Source organism: Hesperophylax consimilis, chromosome 31, assembly GCF_061612785.1.
Source record: "Hesperophylax consimilis isolate HC1 chromosome 31, BYU_Hcon_1.0, whole genome shotgun sequence".
Classification (NCBI taxonomy): domain Eukaryota; kingdom Metazoa; phylum Arthropoda; class Insecta; order Trichoptera; family Limnephilidae; genus Hesperophylax; species Hesperophylax consimilis.
The window spans coordinates 5,342,177-5,367,224 of NC_142866.1; the positions used below are offsets into that span (position 1 = coordinate 5,342,177).

At 35.1% G+C, this 25,048-nt stretch overlaps 2 protein-coding genes across 3 annotated transcripts in view; both read right to left on the reverse strand.

Moving 5' to 3' along the window:
* The window catches only part of Dhc16F (Dynein heavy chain at 16F), a 93,922-nt gene extending 77,579 nt beyond the window's left edge, over positions 1-16,343 (reverse strand). The window contains exons 1-11 of the mRNA XM_089649785.1: positions 15,075-16,343; positions 14,751-14,892; positions 7,877-8,116; positions 5,996-6,183; positions 4,911-5,094; positions 4,207-4,598; positions 2,388-2,620; positions 1,638-1,786; positions 621-749; positions 300-406; positions 63-213 (exon numbers count right to left, since the gene is read on the reverse strand). Coding sequence (XP_089505911.1) covers positions 63-213; positions 300-406; positions 621-749; positions 1,638-1,786; positions 2,388-2,620; positions 4,207-4,598; positions 4,911-5,094; positions 5,996-6,183; positions 7,877-8,116; positions 14,751-14,892; positions 15,075-15,280 — 2,121 coding nt within the window. The 5' untranslated portion in view covers positions 15,281-16,343. The remainder of the gene's footprint in view (positions 1-62; positions 214-299; positions 407-620; positions 750-1,637; positions 1,787-2,387; positions 2,621-4,206; positions 4,599-4,910; positions 5,095-5,995; positions 6,184-7,876; positions 8,117-14,750; positions 14,893-15,074) is intronic.
* A 1,520-nt stretch (positions 16,344-17,863) lies between these two features.
* path (solute carrier family 36 member pathetic) overlaps positions 17,864-25,048 on the reverse strand; it is a 73,763-nt gene continuing 66,578 nt past the window's right edge. Inside the window, exons 7-9 of one of the 2 annotated variants that reach the window (XM_089649743.1) lie at positions 21,807-21,891; positions 20,759-21,216; positions 17,864-20,379 (exon numbers count right to left, since the gene is read on the reverse strand). In XM_089649743.1, coding sequence (XP_089505869.1) covers positions 19,962-20,379; positions 20,759-21,216; positions 21,807-21,891 — 961 coding nt within the window. In that variant the 3' untranslated portion in view covers positions 17,864-19,961. The remainder of the gene's footprint in view (positions 20,380-20,758; positions 21,217-21,806; positions 21,892-25,048) is intronic. The other variant, XM_089649742.1, reaches the window with a different exon arrangement.

Below are 25,048 nucleotides of genomic sequence, written 5' to 3' on the forward strand. Positions count from 1 at the left end.
GAATTGTTCAAATTCTCTGAAACAGCCCGTCCTTAGTGTTAATTTGTTTAGCGAATTTTCACCTTTGATTTCATATCTTCTACACTTTCCCTGAGGCCTGGTACAATCTTATTTGGCGGTAAACTTTTTTCAATTTTGTTTACAGTTTTTCCATAATTTACAGTTGTTGTTTGAACTTCGTCTAAATTCAGTTCGTTGAAGTCCATTATATACCTAAATTGGTTGCATAATTGCAATTATTTAAATATTGAAATAATGTAATGGATCATAAGGTAGAATACATTATTATTGATATTTACCAGCTTTCTCTCAGCCCACCCCATTCCATATGAGATTTCCACATTAGTTGTCTTAGCTGGAGTTCGGTGCTAACTTCTGCTATAAGATCTATTCGTGTAATATGCATCTAAATTATAAAGAAACCATATTATTTTTGAATTATTATATGACCTATTTAACAATATGATTTACAAAGTTAACTAAGTTTGGAGGTTGTGGGTTCAATTTGTATCTAGGATTTCAGATTAATTTTGTGCAATTTGAGTTTATTGAACAATTTTACAGTACCACAATTAATATGTCAATAATGTAATCAAATAAAAACAAAAATATTTATTTACTTTAAAAACTCTCTGCCATTCCTGTATCTGTTTATATGTTTCTATATGTTTTTGAATATCACTAGCCATTTGGTCAAGTACTTTGACCACTTCATTTGCATCTGAATTTATATCCAAAAGCCAAGGAGCCTAAAAGTATATTAAATTTAATATTATTGATTACATGGATATCCGTCAGGAGTCAGAGCCCTGCAATTGCAGTGTTTAAGAAGTGTGCCCACGCAAGTCATGAAACACTGCAATTGCAGTGTCGACCTTATACAGTCATTTTGCTTTTGCATATTACTTCTGGTTTGTTAAACACAAAAATTAAAATATCACTTAATCAAGTATGATATTGTCTTCATGTCGGCCTTAACCAATATGAATTTTTATTTATTGAATATTTTTGCCGGCTCCTAGGGCTATACAAAAAAATGTCAAATGCTCTCAACTGTTTAAAGCCAGGACTATGGCATCCTCAATTAACGTGTGTTGTGGGGCAGAAGGGAGTTAGGAGGGGAAGGAGATGGGGAAGAGGAAAATGGGGTTGTTTCTATCTGGTAACCAAACACAGCTAAAACCATTACTAGCAATGTTTCGATTCTTAACGGTGGTCTTTCACTTGGGCGACACTTGAGAGTATCTGAACATTTTCACCCAAGTTTGCAATGTTATTCAGCATTCGATTCCGTAATTTTTACATTCCACCAATATAGTTCGGAATTGAAGAAACGGAATCAGAAATGTTAAACTCTCCACACTCTGTAACACTCTAGTACACCCAAAAACCACGAGCCGCTACTGCCTAAAACTAATTATGAAATCATTTAAATTGAATGTAGAGATATATAATATGAAGATTCAATGGGCTACTTAAGTGCCAGGAGAGTAGAACTGACCGAATTTAGCCAAAAATAAAAGAGAGAGAGAAAAAAAGTCATTGTCCCCACAGGCATAGAGCTCAAGGTGATTAGCATAATTAGAGTACATATCTAGTATTTAAAAACAAAAAAAAAATTAAGGTGAATGACTTGCCACAACATCTTGTTTAATAGTGACCAAAGCACTATATAATAAATCAATATCAGTATTAATCTGAGTGTTAAACTTCTTTGAAAGGCGTTCTCTAGATTCCAAAACTCTGTCACAATTTGCTCTCAGAGTACCTAGTACTTGTCCCAAACCTAAGAAAAAACCTCATATTAATACTCCATAAGTTTTGTCAATTTAAAAATATATTTTAAGAACTAATATATAGGGTTTTCCAATAAGAGGTGTTATTTTGATATTCAATTGTAAAAGATCAATGGTTTCATTGCTTGTGTGGCACGTAGCGCCGTCTTGTTGAAAGTAAACGTTGTCCAGATAAATACCATCCAATTCCGGCCATAAAAAATCATTAATCATCTGTCGATAGCGCAATCCATTCACCGTAACTGTTGCTCCAGCCTCATTTTCGAAAAAGTAAGGTCCAATGACTCCGCCGGACCATAAACCGCACCAAACAGTCACACGTTGAGGATAGAGAGGCTTTTCAACAATAACTCTTGGGTTTTCCGAGACCCAGATGCGACAATTTTGCTTGTTGACGAAGCCACCGAGGTGGAAATGGGCCTCATCACTCAAGACGATTTGCATTTGATTCGCTCAAGTGAATTTTAATAATTTAAATGCGTTGTTGAAGCGTGTATCATAAATTTATAATATTGCGTTCGTTTTCGGACTTTAAATTCTTTTACATTAATTTTTGTGCTACATAAATTTAATATATTATGTGTGTTTTACCTAAGTATTCTTGCATGTCTTCGGGAGGAATGATCATACCATACTCTCCCATCATGTCGTACAACTCCCTAATGTACTCCAGTTGCTCTTCTAACTTCACCACCACTTCATCGATGCCATTAAGCATTGCATTATATTCAATAATTTCAAAAGAAGTTTCTGGTTCAGTATTTAAATCATTATTCACTTTATCGCAAGCATCAATTACACCGTGCACCATGTCACGCCCAAAACTAAAATAAGGAATTTAAGTCTATTTAAAAAAAATATATTATCAATGTTCACATTCAAATTTAAATACCAGTATTTTTAAGTTCGTTTTCATAATTAAATTAATTCTCCAAGTTTGAATTTTTATTAGCCCGCCAAAACGACCAATACCCGAGCGGTAAGAGGTAGACGGGTGCGTGACATCATCTATGCTCTGCACGTCTACCGTGGGTAGTACTGGGTAGGCATTTTGTATGGAGTTTCTTTTATTCTTCATTAAGGAATTCCAGTAATTTTTTTTATCAATATTAATCATCTAAATATTTGTATGTGAAAAATATGTTTATTTTTTAATTTCAACTTTTCATACTAAAATTAATTTGTAACATTAGAATTTGTGATTCACGCCAAAAAATCACAGGACATTAGGGCTCACACGGTATTATCCTTATACCTACGTAGCTCACAGGCTAAATCATTGCTGCTGTTTGAGGTGTACTCGCCAGCAGAGTTAAACCATCGCTCTGGTGTAAATTTGAAATGAGTTTCTACTTATTCATTTTTACAAAAACGTTAATTTTGGGAGTAGGTGGTTTTAGTTGCGGTCCCGCTGTCATTTGAGTTGTGTTGTGAGTGAATAGCTTCAATAATAGCGCTTTGATTTTAACAAAAGCTTCTAAAACCTCAGGAGATAATGCTAATTATTATTCGTACTGATGTCTAAAAAATACAAGCATTACGATGCAATTTATCGATGTTCCAGGAAGTTTTTACACAAAAAATGGTAGATGCAATCTTTTCTCTGGCATATATTATATAAAATGACATTATATTGACATTTTTTACAATAATTGTGTGTATCAATGGACACTTATGAAAATCACAGTCATAACCATCGATAAAACTAAAAACGCAATCACAAAAATCATCTCAGAACCTCATATCATACAAATACACAACTCAAAACTGTATGGCAACCTTTCCTGTTTATGCACAAAGTACGCCATGTTACAGAAAGAGATGTTCAGTTATTACATTGTAGGTACAAACTTAACATGGAGTACATTGGACGTCAGATTTCATTCGACCAATCATGTGAGCGTTTGTAAAGTAAGAACGATTTATTAATTCTGAGAGTAAAAATATATTGTGTATTCAGAATGGGTGATTTTTTTAATATAATATGGGAACATATTTTTCACAAGTCAAAATATTTTTTACTCAAGTTTCTTAGTATACAAAAAAATTTAATAATATTTTTTCAGTTAAAGTGATATGTAACACCAGTTCTAAAAGTAAAAATGTGATCCGATAAGTCAACACCCTTGACTTATTTCTACTATGTACCCTGGACAATGATTGAGTTTGCAACTTCTGTAGCTTGCAAGGGATTGTTCTTGTAACAATGTTAACAACAAAGCTATCTGGTGTTTTATTTTATGATACCCGCATAAAAGTACCAACTCCCTGGAGTCGGTGGAACTACATCATCGAGGCCGCGGTGATGTAGTTCCAATAGTGGTCGCGGGGCTCACCGGGGTGATACTAAGAGAATATTCCACTCTGCTTAATCTTCTTTAACGATAAATAATTTAAATAATAATATTACCTGGGGGTCTCCTGCGCCAAAATGTTGAAAAGATGCGATGGCTGCGCAATTAACTTCTCTTTCATGGGTAGCAAGCAGAGGAAAATGACACCCAGTGTTTGGTAGGATGATATCCTCTCGTTCAACTTTATCTCATCACGGTATCGAACACACAGAGTCTTCAAAAAGGAGAGCTCCCTATTCTCCTTAAGAACATTGGTATCTGTTTCGACATCCTCTTTGTACAGTAACCATATTTGTTTAAATCTTTCCAAGTATTTCACAATGCTACCATATCCATCAACAAAAAAGTCCATCAAAAACTTTCTATCTGATAACATGTCTTTGTCTTGATTCAAAATATATCCCTGAAGCTCCAAGACAATTTTAATGTTGACGTCATCCCCCCCAGACTGCTCGTAATAACGGGCAAAACACTCTTCTAATTGAAACCTTTTCATGTGGTAAATGGTGGTATCCCAAAGATTAACAATTTTTTTAAATATTTCTACCGTTATTTCCAATGGGGGAACCAAAACTGGTTTAAATTCATCAGAAATATTTAATTCTACTTGAATAAGAGGCCACTGAAAAAAGATAAATGTGTAACTGATTTCCATTAAAAGTACTTGCCTAGAATGATTAGAAAGAGAGTAATATCAATTCTTCCAGCTGAAAAGTGTATTAATGATAAATTACCCACTGCTATTTTTGTGACTTCTTACCTGGCCCATTGAAGTTTCTCTTGGGACCTTTTCCAATACAGTGTCAGTTTCTAAACTTGAAAGCAATTCGTCAGACGGTGTTGCGTAATAATGATATTTAAACATCTCTGCCATCTGGTTATAAGACCTCTTCATTAGACAATGAAGCATGTGAATGACCATGTAGTCCATCAGTTTTATAAAGCTGTATGACATTCAAAAAATTATGTTTCAATAATGTTAAAATATCATAAATCCGAGGAGTTCTAAAATCTGGTCTGGAAATTTTGGTTCATTTCGCACTCAGAGGAATTCTAAACAAGGAGCGAAAATTGAAGGCATTTTAAAAGTAATAGTTGAGATTGGGCTTGGCTTGTATCATATTTCTTCCAAGCTTGGGTCATTGAAGGAAAATCTTGGTGTCTTTTTGTGGCAGTTCAGGAAATTATATACATACAGGCATGTAAAATAAGTTTATAGGAATTAATAGAACAAAAATGATTTTATTTTGTTACATTAATCCACACAGGAGACCCTGATGAAAATAATTTCTCTAAGGGCCTATGTCATCTTTGGGGATGTTGTGGGCAGGGCCAACGTATGTTCTGCTTCTGTTTACTTCACAAATATCAATGTCATAATGATAAAAGCTGCCATTTGCGAAAATTAGAGCATCTTCCGATGGGGTAATGACTTTTGCACGCCCTTGTAAATTATTCTTATGGTATTTGGCAATATTATGTTCAATGCGTTCCAAACGGTTTTTTTTGCAACTGTCTCAAAACCAGCAGAAACATTTGGGCGAGTTTTGCAACTTCGTGACCAAATGAAGTAATTTGGTCCGCTGTATAGTAAGATTATGCAATTACGTATTGGGTTTTTGTACTTATACATAAATAATACATTGTTTACAGGGGAAGTTTGGTCCTTGCAAGGACGGTTGGACCTGGAACAAAAGTCATAGCATCCATGGGAGAAATATGACCTTCATCCATCTGAATCAGAGATAAAGAGAAGAGGAGAATCGGGTTCACGAAGATTATGTTTTCAAAAGACGATGACATGTAAATGGTGAGAATTAATGAAATATTATTAATTATACATACCATCCTATTCTTTCACAGAAGTCCCTCTTCTTTGCCTTTTCTGTGTAGTTCATTTTGAGGTACTCTAGCTCATCATGAATGTCGAATCCTTCCAGCATCAAGGCCGTGTAACAGGTCTTATGCATATTGGTCAAGATCATTTTATTGAAGTTTTTCAGATGGTCCTGAATATATTCCAATCTCTCCATCTGAGTATTATTGAATATATTATATATTTTTTGGTAGAATCAGTCACTTTGTGGTTTAGCATATTATTAATAATACATTATGATTAAATCAGTTTATTTTGTACACTGATGATGCTTTTGTTAAGCGAAACCGGTCAGTCGTAATAAATTAAATAAATTTTTGGTTATAAAAAAAAAATTCTATTTTTTTTTATTTCATAAATATATTATAATTCATTACATAACCACCCGAGTGATAGCTACCCAAATTTGGTTTTTATTTATAGTATTACCACTCGTAAACTGCCAACTGAAGATATTGTTTAACTGCTATCAAAAGTACTTGGCTATCTAAAAGCTATATTAAAGGCTTCAATCATATATATACAGTTGCATATCACATTTCATTCTACTACCACGTTTTATATATGGAACATCTATCTGTATTACTTGGACCCAATGCCAATATGTATACCTATAAAATATTTAACAATTTATCAATTGAAATAAAGTCAATAACCAAATATCTCACTTTCAAAAAGGCGCTTGATGACTTTTTGATTAATGATTGTGACAGTGTTAATCACTTGTTTCTCATTCTCAGATAGTGAATAAACAACTATGTACAAGTAGGCATGTGTATATGTATGTATGCATACATATATATATGTGTATGTATGTATGTATACATATATATTTGTATATATTTGTATATCTTTGTATGAATATGTATGCATCTATAAATATGAATAAGTGTGTGTGTGGATGTGTGCGTGTACACGCGTATTTACGCGCTCATACATGCATGTACACTTACACAACCAGAAAAGAGAGTTATGTATTTGATCTTTTCCTGCATAATAGCATGTCTTAGACTTCTAAATTTTTTTTTTTTTTTTCTTTTATTTTTATTTCTTCTTTATTCTTTTTATTTTTCTTTTTTTTTGTCTTCTGCTTTCTACTTTAACATTTTTATATTTTCTATTTCCATTATAATTCATTCTAATATAATCTTTCATACTTTAAACATGTATAAATATTTAATTCATATGTTAACACTAGACCCCACATACTAACTATATACCATTGGTCGCCACGAGACAGGCAGTCGCCTAGTGTGGTGATTTAATGTATCACATGTAAGAAAATGTATTATTGTATTATCATGTATTCTATAAATAAATAAATAAATAAACTGTATGTATAAGTGAATAGATAAAAAAATAAAAATTCAGATCTGGTCACCAAATGAGGCTAAAGTCTTTTCAAGCATCGTTTCGATTCTGAATGGTGGTCTTTTACCCGAGAGATACTGAAAGTATCTACCATTCTGGAACGTGCCGCAAATGTGCTATTGGTTATTTTAAATTAATAAATTGTCACTTAACACAATTTAATCAATAACTTTACCGCTAAAATATGAACTCCATTGCTGATATTTAAAGTAATACATAATATATTTTTTAGTAATAATACCCGAGAACCCATGTTGAATAACCGTACCTGGGTTAAAGCATACTTTTTTTATTATTTTCATACATACATGTTTTATTCTGAACAACTTATAATCATATATTATATAATTTAATAAAATGAATGTATTTGTTTCAGAAGGATGATCACAAGGGACTTATCATGCAGCTGCTGGTTCCTCCTCACATAGAATATTTATGCAATTATTGTAGTGTTGGGATGATATAATTTTATCAAGTACCTGATTTTCAATGAGATAGTAAAGTGGCGTATCTTCGTGCAGCGACAGTTCTGCAAAAGTTTGGTGGTATATGATCCAATTCCTTTCCTGCAGTCTTAGCAGACATCGACCAAAGACAAAATTCAGTGCAAAGAGATTCTTTTGTAATCTCCTTCTACTAGATGTATATTTTTTGTACACTATTGTTTTACGCCACATGTAAAACGCCTTCCACATTCTAAATACTCTAAAAAACTTTATCTGAAATAGACAAAACCATAAAGATATTAACCCCTAAAGCCTCTGACATTTTACAATGTACTTCTCTTAAGTGAACCGTGAGAATATAGATTGCGCGGAAAATATATTTCAGATGAATTTGCTGTTTTTTAAAAATAAATTACTGTTTTGAAAGCAGATGAAACACTTTCGTATTTTAGTATTACAAATGGACATACTAAATTACTTGCTGAAAGCGCTGTATTCTCTCTTTCTAACACTGTTTAAATCAAATATCTCACTGTAATAAAAAATGAGATACTGTACGAGACAGTAACAAGTATGTACAGACACTGTATACGATAGGGGACCGGACAACTTGTAACGAAATCAGCCTCGGGGAGCGGGCAAAAAATGTAGTGAAGTAACGTCAAAGTACAGAGAAGAATTGATTTCTAACTCTGCATTGCAACATGAATCTACTATGTATTAGGCAAAACTGATTTCAAACTGGGAAAGGAACTAAATTTACTACAAAATAAAACACTTTATAGAATAGGTTACTTGGAAAATTGCTTTTGGTTTTTCAGATTAGTTGTTTCTTCTTCAGAGGTAGTTGTTGAACTTTTTTGAAATAATGGCATACAGAGCTCCGGGCCAAAAAGGCCCCTTTCTCTTACATCATGAGTTTAGAATTGGTTATATGAAGGTAATTTTTCGAATTTTTTTTTTGTGAAAAAATTTTTGCAATAAAACATGGCTGCAATTAGGGGGGTAATTTACGTAGGATTTATTTTGGTTTTTTAAACTGGGTTTTTGCATTTGCGTCGTACTGGGAAGACAATTAATGGAAGCTTTTGTATGGGTTGGAATGCCCAAATAAAAAGATTCCGCGAGATTATGTGGTCATTAAGGAGGGGGACTTCGGAGTCACGGTGGATTTGGGAGACCCTCATCCACATGGGGGCTCCCAGGGCTGTGCGAATGACTTTATTTTGGAATTATTGTAATCTATTTAATTGTGATTTTGAAGCGTGGGCCCAGATTGGACTTGCGTAGGTTAATGTTGGTTTTATCGTGGATTTGTACATTAAAAGTTTATTTCTTGTAGATTATTTTTAGTTTTTTTTACCTATCATGAGGTAAAGGGATGCAAAGGTTTTGTCGGCTGAGTTTAATGTTTCTGTGATGTGCTTTGCCCAGGTTAATTTACTGTCGAGGGTGATTCCGAGGTATTTAATGTTTTTTTGCCAGTGGACGTTTACTCCGAAAAGGTGGATGTTAGGAGGTCTTGTGGGGCATTTACGGGAGAAAACACAAGCGACACTTTTGGAGGGATTTATACTGATTCGCCATTTTTTTAAAAATGATTCTAGTTCTGAGGCGTGGGCTTGGACGCGTGGTGCTGCGGTTATTTCGCTTACTGAAGTCGAAATGACTTTTGAAATTTGCATATTTTGGTTTTTTTTGTGCGATAGTCGTAGATACTGGGGCTGGGGATATCGCTTAAGTAGATGTTGAAGAGGGCTGGCGAGAGAATAGAGCCTTGAGGGACACCAGCTCTTAGCAATCTCACGGTGGAAAAAATACCATCTAGTTTGATTAGTTGTTGAACTGACTTGATATCGAATTTGGCTCTATATTTATAGGCCAAACTCGAGTTTGATGGTCTTTACTGATTTTGGTTGCGGTATCGGCCTCGACAAGTTTCACGGTTGATCCTTCATCAGGTAGCCCAAATGTTTGCACCTTGTCATAGTTTGGTGCACTAAGCATGACTGGTGCCATTTTCAGGGGGACGCTCTGATCGATGCTCTGGCATCATCAGTTTGCGGTGCTTCTTCGCACAAATTCGGGATTGTGGAGTAGGGTGTGATGCGGGTATTGGCTGGACCACTCTTTTGTTTTACTACCTTGCGAGTGCGATGAGGCATAAATTTGCTGTATCGGAGATTGAAGCTTTTGGCGGCGAATTCTTTTCATTCTCTAGTATTGTGGTCTTCGCCGCACTGGGTGCAATTTCCACTGGTTGTTTTTTGTTTGTTGCTTGGTCCAGGATAACTGGATGGTTCGGTTGCCATGCGTTTGATTGCGCCGGACTCTTCCTTCGTATCATCGTGTTCTTGGTACGCGGCTTGAACTTTTGGTGTCGGGATTGCGTGTTATTTCCTTCATGAATGCAGCGAGCTGGGTTATGGTGGCCGGGGTGCGATGCCCACGCATTTCCATCAGCCAGGCTAGACATAGTGAGCTTGGTAATTTGTCGGTTATGTTGCTCAGCAGTGCAGGGTTGGTGAGGTAACCATCGGTTTTCAGGATCCGTAGGGAAGCCACCAGGTTTTGTACTGTCCCGGAGAAATCCTTGAGTCGTCTTCTAATGTGCGGGGGCTGCCCTGGGCTATGGAGGAGCCGATGGCGTCTGCCATTATTGATGCGATCTGAGTCAGCAGGTTGGCACCTTGTTGTAACCACTCTTGGGTGTGGCGTGTTCTTCATTTGTAGGTGGTGGTGGAAAGCGTGGAGAGCCCAGGGCCGTGGAGGATGGCTTTGGCCGGTACACCACAGAATGATGAAGTGGATGTTCGTGTCCGAGTGGGGTGTGTTCAGTTATGGAGATGTTTCTGCCTCCTATGTTTATGCCTCCTCCAAGGCTTTTTGAGATCCCATCCTTGTATGCCTGCAGGTCCTTGATGAACTGTGGCAACTTCAGGGCGCAGTAGTTGGCCACCTCTGCGCCCCCATGCTCGTCATACACCGCAAAGAGTAATATTTTAAGTGAAAGTCATTTACGTGATTGTAGGTATCCTCTTGATTAATAAGTCATCCATGCATGCAACTGGAGCCACAAAATATGTTGTCTTTTGTTTCATCGCTTGATGTTTTTATTAGTTATTGGTTCGGATAGATATGCACCCATTTGGCACAATAATTATGAAGAACACCAATCAAAAAAAAACACCTTAAGATCAGAATAAATGGTAATCGTACTCGTTGACTGTATCATACATATATATATATTTTTTAACCTTTCCTTGCTAGTTCGTCAGCCCGCTCGTTGCCCTCAATACCTTTATGTCCTGGTACCCAGATTAGGGTTATTTTATTGACGGTAGCGAGTTCTGTCAGAACAGTCCTGCATTCCATCACCAGTCTGGAGTTGCATCTGTTACTTCCCAGTGCCATTAGGGCTGCCTGGCTATCGGAACATATGCTTATGTTTTATTTCCCGTACCCAATATGTATATTCTCCTGTGCTCAGGCCAAGATGGCTTTCATCTCAGCTTGAAACACAGTACAGTGTGTTCCTAGATGTATACGGAGTTCCTTCTTGGATCCCTGCAGACAGACTCCGGCCCCTGTTCCCTCCTCCATCTTGGACCCATCTGTGAACCAGATTAGGACCTGGAACCGTGTCCCAGTATCATATATTACCACTCTATTAATTTAAAAATACAAATTATGCAAGTGTCGAGATCTAGACTATTTCTATTCTATTAAAAGTGTCAAGAGCTATAAACGATACATTTCTCACCTCTTTCAAACTTTTAAAGTCAAATATGTGATTCTTAGCATCCTCTTGACTAATACGCCATCCCTGCATAGAACTGGAGCCACAAAATATGTTGTCTTTTGTTTCATCGCTTGATGTTTTTATTACTTAATGGTTCGGATAGATATGCACCCATTTTGCACAATAATTATGAAGAACACCAAACAAACAAAAAACACCTTAAGATCAGAATAAATGGTAATCGTACTCGTTGACTGTATCATACATATATATTTTTTTTAACCTTTCCTTGCTAGTTCGTCAGCCCGCTCGTTGCCCTCAATACCTTTATGTCCTGGTACCCAGATTAGGGTTATTTTATTGACGGTAGCGAGTTCTGTAAGAACAGTCCTGCATTCCATCACCAGTCTGGAGTTGCATCTGTTACTTCCCAGTGCCATTAGGGCTGCCTGGCTATCGGAACATATGCTTATGTTTTTATTCCTGTACCCAATACGTATAATCTCCAGTGCTCAGGCCAAGATGGCTTTCATCTCAGCTTGAAACACAGTACAGTGTGTTCCTAGATGTATACGGAGTTCCCTCTTGGATCCCTGCAGACAGACTCCGGCCCCTGTTCCCTCCTCCATCTTGGACCCATCTGTGAACCAGATTAGGACCTGGAACCGTGTCCCAGTATCATATATTACCACTCTATTAATTTAAAAATACAAATTATGCAAGTGTCGAGATCTAGACTATTTCTATTCTATTAAAAGTGTCAAGAGCTATAAATGATACATTTCTAACCTCTTTCAAACTTTCAAAGTCAAATATGTGATTTTGAGCATCCTCTTGACTAATACGTCATCCCTGCATAGAACTGGAGCCGCAAAATATGTTGTCTTTTGTTTCATCGCTTGATGTTTTTATTACTAAATGGTTCGGATAGATATGCACCCATTTTGCACAATAATTATGAAGAACACCAAACAAAAAAAAACACCTTAAGATCAGAATAAATGGTAATCGTACTCGTTGACTGTATCATACATATATTTTTTTTTTAACCTTTCCTTGCTAGTTCGTCAGCCTGCTCGTTGCCCTCAATACCTTTATGTCCTGGTACCCTGATTAGGGTTATTTTATTGATGGTAGCGAGTTCTGTAAGAACAGTCCTGCATTCCATCACCAGTCTGGAGTCGCATCGGTTACTTCCCAGTTCCATTAGGGCTGCCTGGCTATCGGAACAATGCTTATGTTCTTATTCCTGTACCCAATACGTATATTCTCCTGTGCGCAGGCCAAGATGGCTTTCATCTCAACTTGAAACACAGTACAGTGTGTTCCTAGAGGTATACGGAGTTCCCTCTTGGATCCCTGCAGACAGACTCCGGCCCTTGTTCCCTCCTCCATCTTGGACCCATCTGTGAACCAGATTAGTTCCTGTTTGGAGGTAGGACCTGGAACCGTGCCCCAGTATCATATATTACTACTCTATTAATTTAAAAATACAAATTATGCATGTGTCGAGATCTAGACTATTTCTATTCTATTAAAAGTGTTCAGAGCTATAAACGATACATTTCTCACCTCTTTCAAACTTTTAAAGTCAAATACATATGTGATTTTGAGCATCCTCTTGACTAATACGCCATCCCTGCATAGAACTGGAGCCGCAAAATATGTTGTCTTTTGTTTCATCGCTTGATGTTTTATTAGTTTTTGGCGATCAGGTGAGAGGCACGAAATAAAAGACGTGTTGTGAAGGTCACAGTGTTCATTGAGTCAGTTTGCCGTGATGAGAGTGGACGTAGGACAGATGTAGTATTCTCCGGATGCTGGCTGTGATGGCAGGTCAAGCGCGGGTCAGTGAGTCGAAGCCGGGCGCTGGTGACCGGGACTCGATGAAGATCAGACACTGGCGAAGAACGTGGGTCTTCAGGAACTCCAGTGCTGACGGGAAGGCCGAATGTGCGGTGGACCTTGTAGGCGGTTGAGCGGGAGCTGCGTAGACCAGTGAGGATGCTGCGTGTCCTCGTGGTGGTTATGGTGGCGTGGATGAAGCGCTGGTCAGAGGCGCTGGAAACAGGGCGCTGTAATCCGTGTAGCGCTGGCCAGGGACGGTGGCCAAGGCGCTAAGATGATGTCCCGATAGAGTCCATGATGTGTACAGGCGAAGCCGGGAGTATTATCCTTCGCGCAAAGGTGCGTGGATAATCACTCGTGAGATTTGTCAACTGACGGCAGATTGATGACTGACTGACTGCTCGCTGCATCGGGCTTATTTATACTGTACGGCCGGCGGCGACAGTAGGTAGGTGAATTGCAACTAAATCGCAGACACTCGCTCAGTCTGGGTCTTTCAGGAACTTTCGGCAGCGAGGGCAATTATGCATAGGCGATAGGCTCGAACCTTCTGGCGAGTTGTCGTAATGTGCCAGACCGACTGCGACGTATTGTCGTAAGTAGGCCGCGTTTGTTATGTTTACGATTTGAGCTGTCATTAGTAACTCGAAAGTAGGTACTCGTAGAAAGGTAGGTTACCTAAGTAGGTCGAGCTGTTTATTATTAACGAGACAACTCTGGATTGTTCTCTCAACGCCACAAGTTAATGGTTCGAATAGATATGCACCCATTTTGCTCAATAATTATGAAGAACACCAAACAAAAAAAAACACCTTAAGATCAGAAAAATGAACTCTTCAAGACCCATGTCCGTCCCAGTATCATATATTACTACTCTATTCATTTAAAGATACAAATTATGCAAGTGTGGAGATCTAGACTATTTCTATTCTATTAAAAGTGTCGAGAGCTATAAACGATACATTTCTCACCTCTTTCAAACTTTTAAAGTCAAATATGTATGTGATTCTTAGCATCCTCTTGACTAATACGCCATCCCTGCATAGAACTGGAGCCACAAAATATGTCGTCTTTTGTTTCATCGCTTGATGTTTTATTAGTTAAAGGTTCGGATAGATATGCACCCATTTTGCACAATAGTTATGAAGAACAACACACAAAAACAAACACCTTAAGTTGATCACTGGTTAATCACTCTTGTCGACCGTACCATATATTAGTCTATTAATTTAAAAATACTTATAATACGAGTGTCGAGAGCTAAATTATTACTATTCTATTAATAGTTTCGAGAGCTATAAATGATACATTTCTTACCTCTTTCAAACTGCAAAAAAAATTGTATTCATGTTCCCAAAGTGGCAATTTGGTAAAGATTTGCTCAGTTGTATAGTGAGTCACACCGTATGGGCTCATTGTCATGTAGTTTCTTAAATTTAGCTGTTGATAAGGAACTACTCTGTAAATGGAAAAAAAGTACAATTCTACAATAGTTATATTTGAAATTATATTACTTCAAGTTAGTAATTATTATGGGTTTAATATTATGGTTCATCTATGTCATGGTTAGATCAACCAATAGCAATAAATATTTCACAAAACAAATTCACTGTCTAGGCAGAATTTCTGTGGAAAACTTACATAAGACAGTAGGGATTGAAATATATGGATTCCTGTGGGACGGCATAACACATGTAGATAAATGTAAACTTTCTTGCTTTCTTCATCTTCTCCAATTCACGGTTAAGGTCCGCGACTACCGGCCTCCGTCTTAGTTCATTTAACATGACTGATTCACTCCTTTCTACTACCGTTTCTCTCCTGTCACTTCCATCTCCATGATCCATTGTTGTTGTAATTGAACGAGAATGAGCTGAACAAAACGGTAGGAATGTTTTTATAATAACTTTCCTAATGTCTCCTCTACACTCTTGGCAAGATATCTTATCTATTACTACTTTCCCTGTTACTTTTCAGTGAGCCCAGGGTGGTAAGATTGAAATATACGAAATTAATGATGTTTGTAACTGAAAATATACTTTTTTTTCAAATACCAATTCAAGATTTTTCAGTTGGATTCTGTGCTCCCCAACCTGAAAGAATGCTGATAAAATTCATAAACTAAAATTATATATTGAGCTAAAACAACATCAATAATATCATATTTTTTATTTAGCTCACTGAAAAGTCATGGACTGCCACTCGGGTAGGCATGTTTTTATGATAACTTTCCCAATGTGTGCTCTAAAGAAGAGATGAGTCTGGGCAAGACTTCTTGCCTAGACTATTATGATTAATTACACTCTCATGCGGGTTCACCTGAGAAGTTTCACCTAAAGTGAAGAGCAGGCATAATTTTTTTTTCCAAAACTCAAATACTCAGAATACAAACGAACAAAAAATGTTATTGAATTAATGGAAACTTTTCTATTTAATGAGACCTAATTTAAATTTTTTAAGTAATCTCAGTAACTTCAAATATATTATTTAGCAAGAAATTAGATGATTACTTGGTTTTTTGTATTTCGAAGCAAATGGCTCAATGCTTGATAATTGTTTATCAAAAATGGAATCTCTTCTGATTCGTTTATTCTGTGAATCATGGAATCCCGTCTAAAAACATAAACAAATTAATTTAATATCTTACATTCTTTGCAATGCAGAAACTGTAAATAATGAGAATATCTGAGAAATAACCCAATGATCAAGTAAACGTTAGGCCATGTTAGGTTGCCATTAATTTTGCTAGACAAGACTATGTAATATTTTTCATTTTATATAGGAAACAAACAGTCATTTATATATTTATTATAAACAGCAATTATTTACAATATTAGACCAATAATGTTCCATTAATTCTAGTCATTGATTCAATATTTGCACCTATACAATAAATTTATAAATGACAAAGAAATATAAAGAATAAAAATGGAATTACAAAATGTTATAAAAACAATTAAAGACAGTTAGTAACAGTTTTCGCATGATTATAATAAAAACAATAAAATAAACAAAGATGATAGGATTATTTCACAAAAAAAAAAATTAAGTTATCAGTTTAGTAAGTTGCATTTTTTATGTTTTCAATTGTAATATATGTACTTCAAATACCTATGCATGGCAATTAGGCATAAATTGGAGAATGACACGCTTCTTGTAATAAAAATTTTAGTATTTTTTTTATTTACCAGGGGTTCCGCAATATCAATCTTCATCTCCATTTTTTCAAGAATTTTTTTATGTGGAATATGAAATGGCATTTTTTGGTAACATCTTGAGCTGTACAAAATAAAATAAAAACAGATTTTCATTGTTATTTTAAAACATTCTTTCTTTTAACCTTTCTGTGTGCCTCCAGACTTAAATTTATAATAACTCACTTGTTTTTTTACAAAATAATGTGTTTGTAGTGTTGGGTATGTTCCGGGGAACGTATTTTTTAAATGGTGAATAACACACGAATAATAAAAAAACATTAATATGGTTTAAATCTAGTAAACAAAATATGAACCCAAATTGATCTTGATGAAAAAATCATCAAAATTACTATTTTATCGGTGTATTATAGTAAATGTCTGGTGATGTATGTGTGGTAAGTAATTACGTGGTGGGAGATGGTAAAAGATGCGTTAAAGTTCCATTTTTTCTAAACCCTAAAAACCTATCTTGTGAATGTTTATTTAAACCCTCGACTTAAATAATGGTCTCCATATGTTTTTATAAAGAGCCTTTGCATGCAGTGAATTCGATTATTTAATCGAAAAATAATTTGGTAAGCTTCTTAAATTCCGCTACATGCAAAGGCTCTTTAAAAAAACAACACCTGATTTCAACTTAAATATCGAATGGAGACTATTATTTAGGTCGGGGGTTCAAGTAAACATGCACTATGTAGGTTCATTTTGGGTTATTTTAATAATTTGTGTGTATTTCCAAACCTTCAAACCTAACTTTGAGAAAAAATTGAACTTTATGTATCTTTTACCATCTCCCACTATATAAATAGTTATTTCTTATAGTAATTAAATTTAGACCATGTGCTGTTTATAATTTTTTTTGCATACTAAACGTGCAGCGGAATTCAACAAGATTAAAAACGATTTATAGGTTGCAAACCTTTCATTCGGGGCTTGATTAACAGAAGGTTTTCTGTCGCTTATTCTGGGCAGTGAAATACTCGGCAATCTACTCATTTTGACAGTTTTTGTCTACCATTTACTATCACAATATTTGAATTACCCTTGTGACATGAGCAGTAAAAATAAACAATTTATTTTGAATGCAATCAAAAATGGAAAAAACATCTGCATCATGATTTAAACTTTAAACCATTATTTAAATAGTACCCACCTACTTATTGTCAGTGCCTCTTCATAACAAATACTTATTTGTGCAAGCAGTCAAAAACTTGCTTTAATTTATATAAAATAATCTGGAACGGACCCAAATATACATAAGCTTGTACATCTGAACCTGTAATTTGACTTTTTTTTAAATATAGCTTAACTAACTAACCATTAAGCCATTTCCTGGAAGGGATTGGCAGAAAAGATAGACCACCACAATACTCTGTCTCGGCACACACTGGTCGATTCATTCACATTCACATAGATACTCTTCTTCATTTTCTAAATGCATATTTTTACTAGCTACTATCTTTATGTATGATTGAAAGATTCTATCCGAACTAAATGCAATCTTGATACTCTTATGTTATTCTCTGACCCGACTCAAATGTTTGATTCACTTTATTGTGTCATTTATTCTTCGAGCAATAATATATTCTCCTTACATTCCTTTCTTCGTTCATCCGCTCTACATGCCCTAACCACCAAAGTATCCCTTTTTTAACTTAACCATTACGCTTACATCTACCTTGCATTCTTTTCACACAGATTTGTAAATAATAACATAACGGAGTTCACAAAAAATAAAAACACATATTGCTAACATAAACTTTATTTCATGTATTTTAAAAAGCTAAATTGGAATACAAATAATTAGAGAACTTAATTAGATCCTTATAAACTTAAATTAAAAATACATAAATTATTAGCTATTTAGGTGGTATGAAATACATAATATTATTTTTCGCATATAACATAATTTGAATGCATTTAGGTTTATATAAATATGTATGAAGATTCTGTCATCCATCTATCTTGGTATGTATTTCAAGAGAAAATAAAGATTAGACAAGGGACAGTGAAAACAAATCATAAATCACATGTTCTCTTCAAAGGCACCACAAATAATATATTTCGAAGCAAGTTAACTCATTCTTAAATACAAGGCACGGTGTACAACGAGCATATCACATTACTTGCATCCTTGCCAACTAATTCATACTGTAGAAATCACAATGTCTTTCTTTGATTTACTCCTACTCTTTTTTTTACTCATTGTGAAGTATAAGGCATTAACAATAATATTTTGTGAGCTCAACTTTATGCACTACCTTTTTATTTTTCAGTTACATTTTTTTTAATGATTTTATATTAAAAAAATTCAAGTCAGGCACTAATAACAACTGTGCATATTAAAATTTATACATGTAAAATTATGTAATAGGCTGGCAGTGAATAATTTATTACTGTACAACTATTGAAAGATTAGGTACTATGTGAGGAAAGGATTATCAAATGTATGTTCCCGAGTTAGGAAACAATTCATTCAGAGCATATCACAGCGGTTTACAATAAAGTGTGTATATTAATAATACAAGCAGTTATTTAATAAACAACCATACTCTATTTCCCCTAAATAATTGTGATTCCGTAAAGGAAACTTTTTCACTACTTAAAAAAATAATAAAATTTAACTGGCTATCAAGAAACCCTTTCCTTAATCAGAATAAAAGAAAACAACACAAATTATTAAAATTGTTTTTCAAATGAATGCGTTAAAAATTACACATTCAATGTCTGGGATAATATGTTGATATAATAAATTGACTTTTTACACATTCTCTAGAATTCTTGAATTTAGAATTCTTTCACATATATATAAGTTTAATATTTAAACTTATGTCCAAATGAGTCTTATGTGTTACAGCAATAATGATTTTAAAGATGAATAATTTTTTTCTTTATATAGTATAAATAGTTAACCGTGTTGCATGCATCTGTGTTCAATGCAATGCATTTTCAAGATTAATCACATTAAGGTGCAAATATGTCTCGAAGCAGGAAAGGATAAATGGCTAAAGCATATAACAGTATGGTGCTTTAGCCATTTACAGTTTCCAGTATTGATATATACGTATTAACACTATATAATTTGTAAAGGGGTGCCATAAAAAAAGATTTTAATAAGTGTTTTACATATTATATCATTACATTTACATTATATAATAGTACATAAAATATTATGTACATTGTAAAATGTATAAACCTACGATGTTTGTGAAAATGCACAAAAGGAAAACAGTAATTATTGTATTATGTTTTGCTCGCTAATGCATTTTATGCAGGTAAAAAATATAGCAGTTTTATCTTGAATGAAGGGCCTTTAAGAGTTTTCAGTTTTCTAATTAGTTGGTTGATATATTTCCAAAATTTGTGAAAATGCATTTTTTGAACCGAAAACCAGAGCAAATAGACCGAATATGCCCACAAGGATATTTTTCCATACAACCCAGTTCCATTTACCAAAACCGACATCCCAGTAGGTAACAATTTCAATGATGGCTGGGATTATAAGCCCTAAGATAGAGAAGCAGAATGCACCGATAAGTCCGATGAAGGGAGAGATCGTAGGAACAGCTATTGCGAGCAGAACTGCGGCTGTTACAAGAACTGTCCTCATGACGTAGTTCACCAAGATAGGGCGAGTGGTGAACTTGTCCTTGACACCGTCCCATCCGATCTCCAGGCAGACAAAGAACTGCAGTCCAAAGGTGCAGAACACCGCAATGGCAATGAAGATCATAACTACTTGTGCTGGGCTGCAAAAGGGAAATAACTATTAGACAGCTTTTAAATTGGTAACATAGTGCATGCAGGCAACTTATGACCTATATTGATTATATTACAATACATAATTACTGAGCTAATTAAACTGTGTATTTATTGTGTAATTAAATATGTAATCAGGTTAGCACTAAATGTGTTAACCTGATTGTAAAATATTATGAAGTGGGTACAATAATATAACTATTGAATTATTTTTCCCGATTGAATGCAAAAGAACACTAGACGAATCTTCCCATATAAAGTTATAGGAGCATAATGAGTAAGTACTACATTTCAGTGGGAATTGACTGCACAAATACCCATTTTCGTTTCAGTCTTCGCGAAAAAGTGTTTATATAAAAGCATAGTTACATTTCACCCTGAGGTAAACTGAGAGTGATGGCGCCTTCCAGAGTATCTGAATATGTGATGTACCCGAGGAATCCAAGCAGAATGTAAACTAGAGTAACGCCACCCATTCCTTTGTTCAAGACACCGCATATTCCAACAAAATGTTGCGGTGTTTCCATACTATTTTCCAGTGGCATAACAACGCCAATGGCTTCCATGGCAAATATGGTTATTGAGAAGAAGTCCGGCCAAGTGGCTACATCGGCAACGTAGGGGAAGGCATCGAGTGAGGACGGCATATCTCTGATAAGGTAGTAGAATGTTATTCCAAGACCGAGACCCATGAACACATTGGCCACCATCGATACTGGAGCCAGGTACTTCAGGTTGGGAATCCATGAGAGCAGAATTAAGGGAATGAGAAGTGCAGCGATCATCAGCCTTTGGTCGATGGTTTGGGTGGTGTAAACCTCGATAACCTACAATAGAAATAAAGATTTCTCAACATGGTTTGCTTGGTATTTCAACCCCACTCTAGAATGATTTCTTAATCATGGTAATTCAAATCATTTTATTGCTGAAATCAAATACTTGTTTGCTTTCAATAAGTATTTTGGAAATATATGAAATAGGTAGTCGGTATTTTCAATACCCAGAGGTACGCTTCGTCCAATATACACACATTATTAAAAAAAAAAAAAACACACTAAAGTAGGTTCTTTGGCTAGTTTATTTTTTAATAAACACAAACTAAGTTTTGAATGAGTTTAAATAAGTGTTTTTTTTTATATTTTAAAAATAGGTTCTCAGTTTAGTTGGAACCCACTAGTCATATATGTCAAATCATAAGAAAATGGCCCCTAGGTGAACATAATAAACATCAATAAAAATGCATTATTTTACTTCTCCGTGGACCGAAAATGCTTGTAAAAGCTGATGTAATGTTGCATTTTAAATAAGTTGTGCGTAGATGAGGCCCGCCTCTGAATATTTACTTTTTAGCTATTGCAGATTTTGAAACATTTGACTAAGTTAGGTTAGAGTAATAATGCAAAATAATATTAAATACCTTTTGAATGTTTTTCGCAATGATGACAGTATATACGCTGCAGGTTCCAAAATATGTGATAAACAGGCATATAAGAATTAAAATCCTGTAATAGATAGAAATTTACAATTAATTAGTAATTTGATTGGCTAATTATAAATAATGACAATTTGGCTAGGAACATCGGTACATGCATTCATTATGCATTGTTTGTATCTTGATGCCCATAAATGAACCACGAATAAATAAATGAACCATGCTGATGCCAAAATCAAAAAAATCGTCATGTTTTACCAACAAAAAATACATTTTTCGTAAGCTTTTTATTGGGCATTTAAATAAGAAAACAATGGTACCTAAGCAAATATTCTGTAATTATGTTTCCTTCGAATAATATGATTTCTTTTAAATAGCCCCATTTAAAATTTAAAAAAAACATAACTTTTCCTGTTACCTGGTTTAATTTGTTGAATTCCATTTTAAATTAAATAATAATATTAACCCCCCATTTAGAGATAAGATTTTAGATAGATACATAGACAACAAACAACTGTAAAAGCTGGGACATGTTTATGATATACCAGTATGTCACAGGCTAGTAAAAAGTATTACTCATTTTGCCTTATGTGGTGAGAAATGTGATTGAAATAGCGTTTGAAAGAAAGGATACCGCGCATTTTGCATCCAAACATTTACCATAAAGGCTCCTGAATTTTTTTAAATAGTTCTATGAAATTTTTAGCTTATGAAAAATGTGTAAAGGTTTGCATTTTTTTATAAAACGAAAAAAAAGTAGTGACAATAACCTTTATCTAATTAAATATGTTTTTTGGATTCGTGTAAAGTAGTAATTACAGTTTATACGATAAAAACCACCGGAAGGCAAATTTTAACACAATCTTTGTTTGCATTAAAATTTTGAATACTAAACTCTAAAAGAGTTTTTCATCTACTTTCAAGAATAATAATATTTTATTTTGAAATACTTATAAAAACAGCGAATTCATCTGGAATCAAATGTAATGAGAACATATGTATTTTGACAGTTCTCCTAGTAAAAATAATTATAACAATGTATTCAAATTGTCTATTGACCCGTACTGAAGTTCAAAAATTACAATCCTGAATTGGGGACTTCCCTTACGCGACCCATGCTAAAAAATCGCATCTAACTACAAAATACGTATTTTTTGTGACCACAGTTTCGTCTTTACCCCAAGTGTTCGCGGGGCACGCGCCCAGCCCCCCCCCGGCCTGAAGGAACCCTGAAACATTTGGTGACCGTAGTTTCATCTTAACCCGCAGTGTTCCTTCAAGGGCCCCTAGTCTGAAGGAACCCCGGAACTTTTGGTGACCACAGTTTCGTGTTTACCCGAAGTGTTCGCGGGACACGGGCCCAATGGCCCCCAAGTCCAGAGGCCCCCTGCCTGAAAGAACCCCGGAACTCATAGTATGGAAACATTCTTTATTTGTTTTTGGTTTTTAAAAAGAGCCCCAAACTTATTGCAGGGCTGATAGAATATAATATTTAAGTTTAAAGCAATATTGTTCCCGAAAATAGTAGCGAATACACATAAGAAAATATTATAAATGATATAGCCCGATTTAGTACCTACTTGCGTATTTTTTTACTACACTTTTTTAGTACTGCAAAAACGAAAAAAATACATTGGACAGGGCAACATTATTTTACAGAAAATTCTGGAATCTGGTTAGAAAAGCACAGGAAAGCGATTTTTATTACTGGAACACGTGTTTGCAAGTGAATTAAATCCATTTTACATTGTGTGGACGATTCTGCTGAATTCTCAAGGTATGATCCTAAAACAAGTTTTGACACACCATCCACTATCTGTCAGAGTCTACATGCCATGAACTTTTGATGCTTACCAAATATCTGATGAAAGACTAGCCTGAAAGACTACCAAGCATATTTGAAAATTGTAATAGTACACACATGTGATTTGTCTGCTCTGTGCTAAATAATCAATTGGAAAGAGATTCAAAGACTGCAAAGGCCGATAATTTGTATATTGCCATCTAAGGCTGTATTGGAAAAAGTTTTCTTTGGAAACAAAGAAGGTCTGGAAACAGCCACGTATCAAACATACAGGTTATGTCTACCGAATGCGTTGCAAATTTTGGCGGTTATAACTAGCAAGTTTTTCATCCAAGAGGACGGTTAACTTTGGTTGGCAAATTGTTGGGCTTAATATTCGTATTTCTCTCAAAATGGATAAAGCCAGTATTTTACCATTCAGTCATATGGAAATATCCTGGAGAACTTGGAGAACACGTTTGGAGGAATTCTTCCTTGTGCAAGATGGTGCATGGCCAGCAATGCAAAAGCTTATATTTCTATCTTTGTTAAAGGATGAAACCGCAATTCTTCTACAAAACATATGCAAACCATATTCCATTAAAGACTATACATTACAAGAGTTGATTAATGTAATGGACCAGCACTTTGAAAAAGAATTGCATAATAGCAATGATCATTCAAATGCTACTTTTAAGAATGAAGACAATAATGATGAGAAGACCTCACAGAAAGAAGAAATGAATCAAATGGCGGATACAAAGGCTTTATCACAGAATGATGACTTTATTCAAATGAATGAATTAATGGACATTTTAAAGAATGATCACAATCTTCAGTTTTTAGATACATCAAATCTTGGAAATGTGTCGGGAAATCTAAATCAAATGTGGGCAGATGTGGTGCCATCAGTAAATGTTTGCCCACAAACCGATACCACGGTTATTGTTAAAGACTATATAGAAATAGACGACCCATCCATGGCTGTGATGTTCTTGCTAAAAATAAATGAACAACATTGGTGCGCAATGGTGGATTCAGGGTCCAACATCTCTATAATGCCAGCTGATATATACCATTCCTTCTTCTGGCAATGTCCTCTTCGCTTGCCTGCCAATTCAGTCTACGTAGCTGCTGTTGATGAGTACATGATCAAGGTGGAAGGGGTCATTGAGGTAACAATTGAATTTAATGACCAAACCGTGCTTTATTTCCCTTTTATGGTCATCAGGAATACAAAACAATTCATCATTGGTCGGGATTTCATGCAAGTGTTTAATATTGGACTTACAATACCGAAGTAAAAGAACATTTAAGATTTTCACGGCCAAAAGTATTTTTGCTATTTGTTTTTGGGGTGTTATGCCGTGTTGCGCTAACTCCTTCTCTAGCCAACGAACAAATAACAAAAATAAAAGAACATTTTTTGAATATGGCGGCTCCT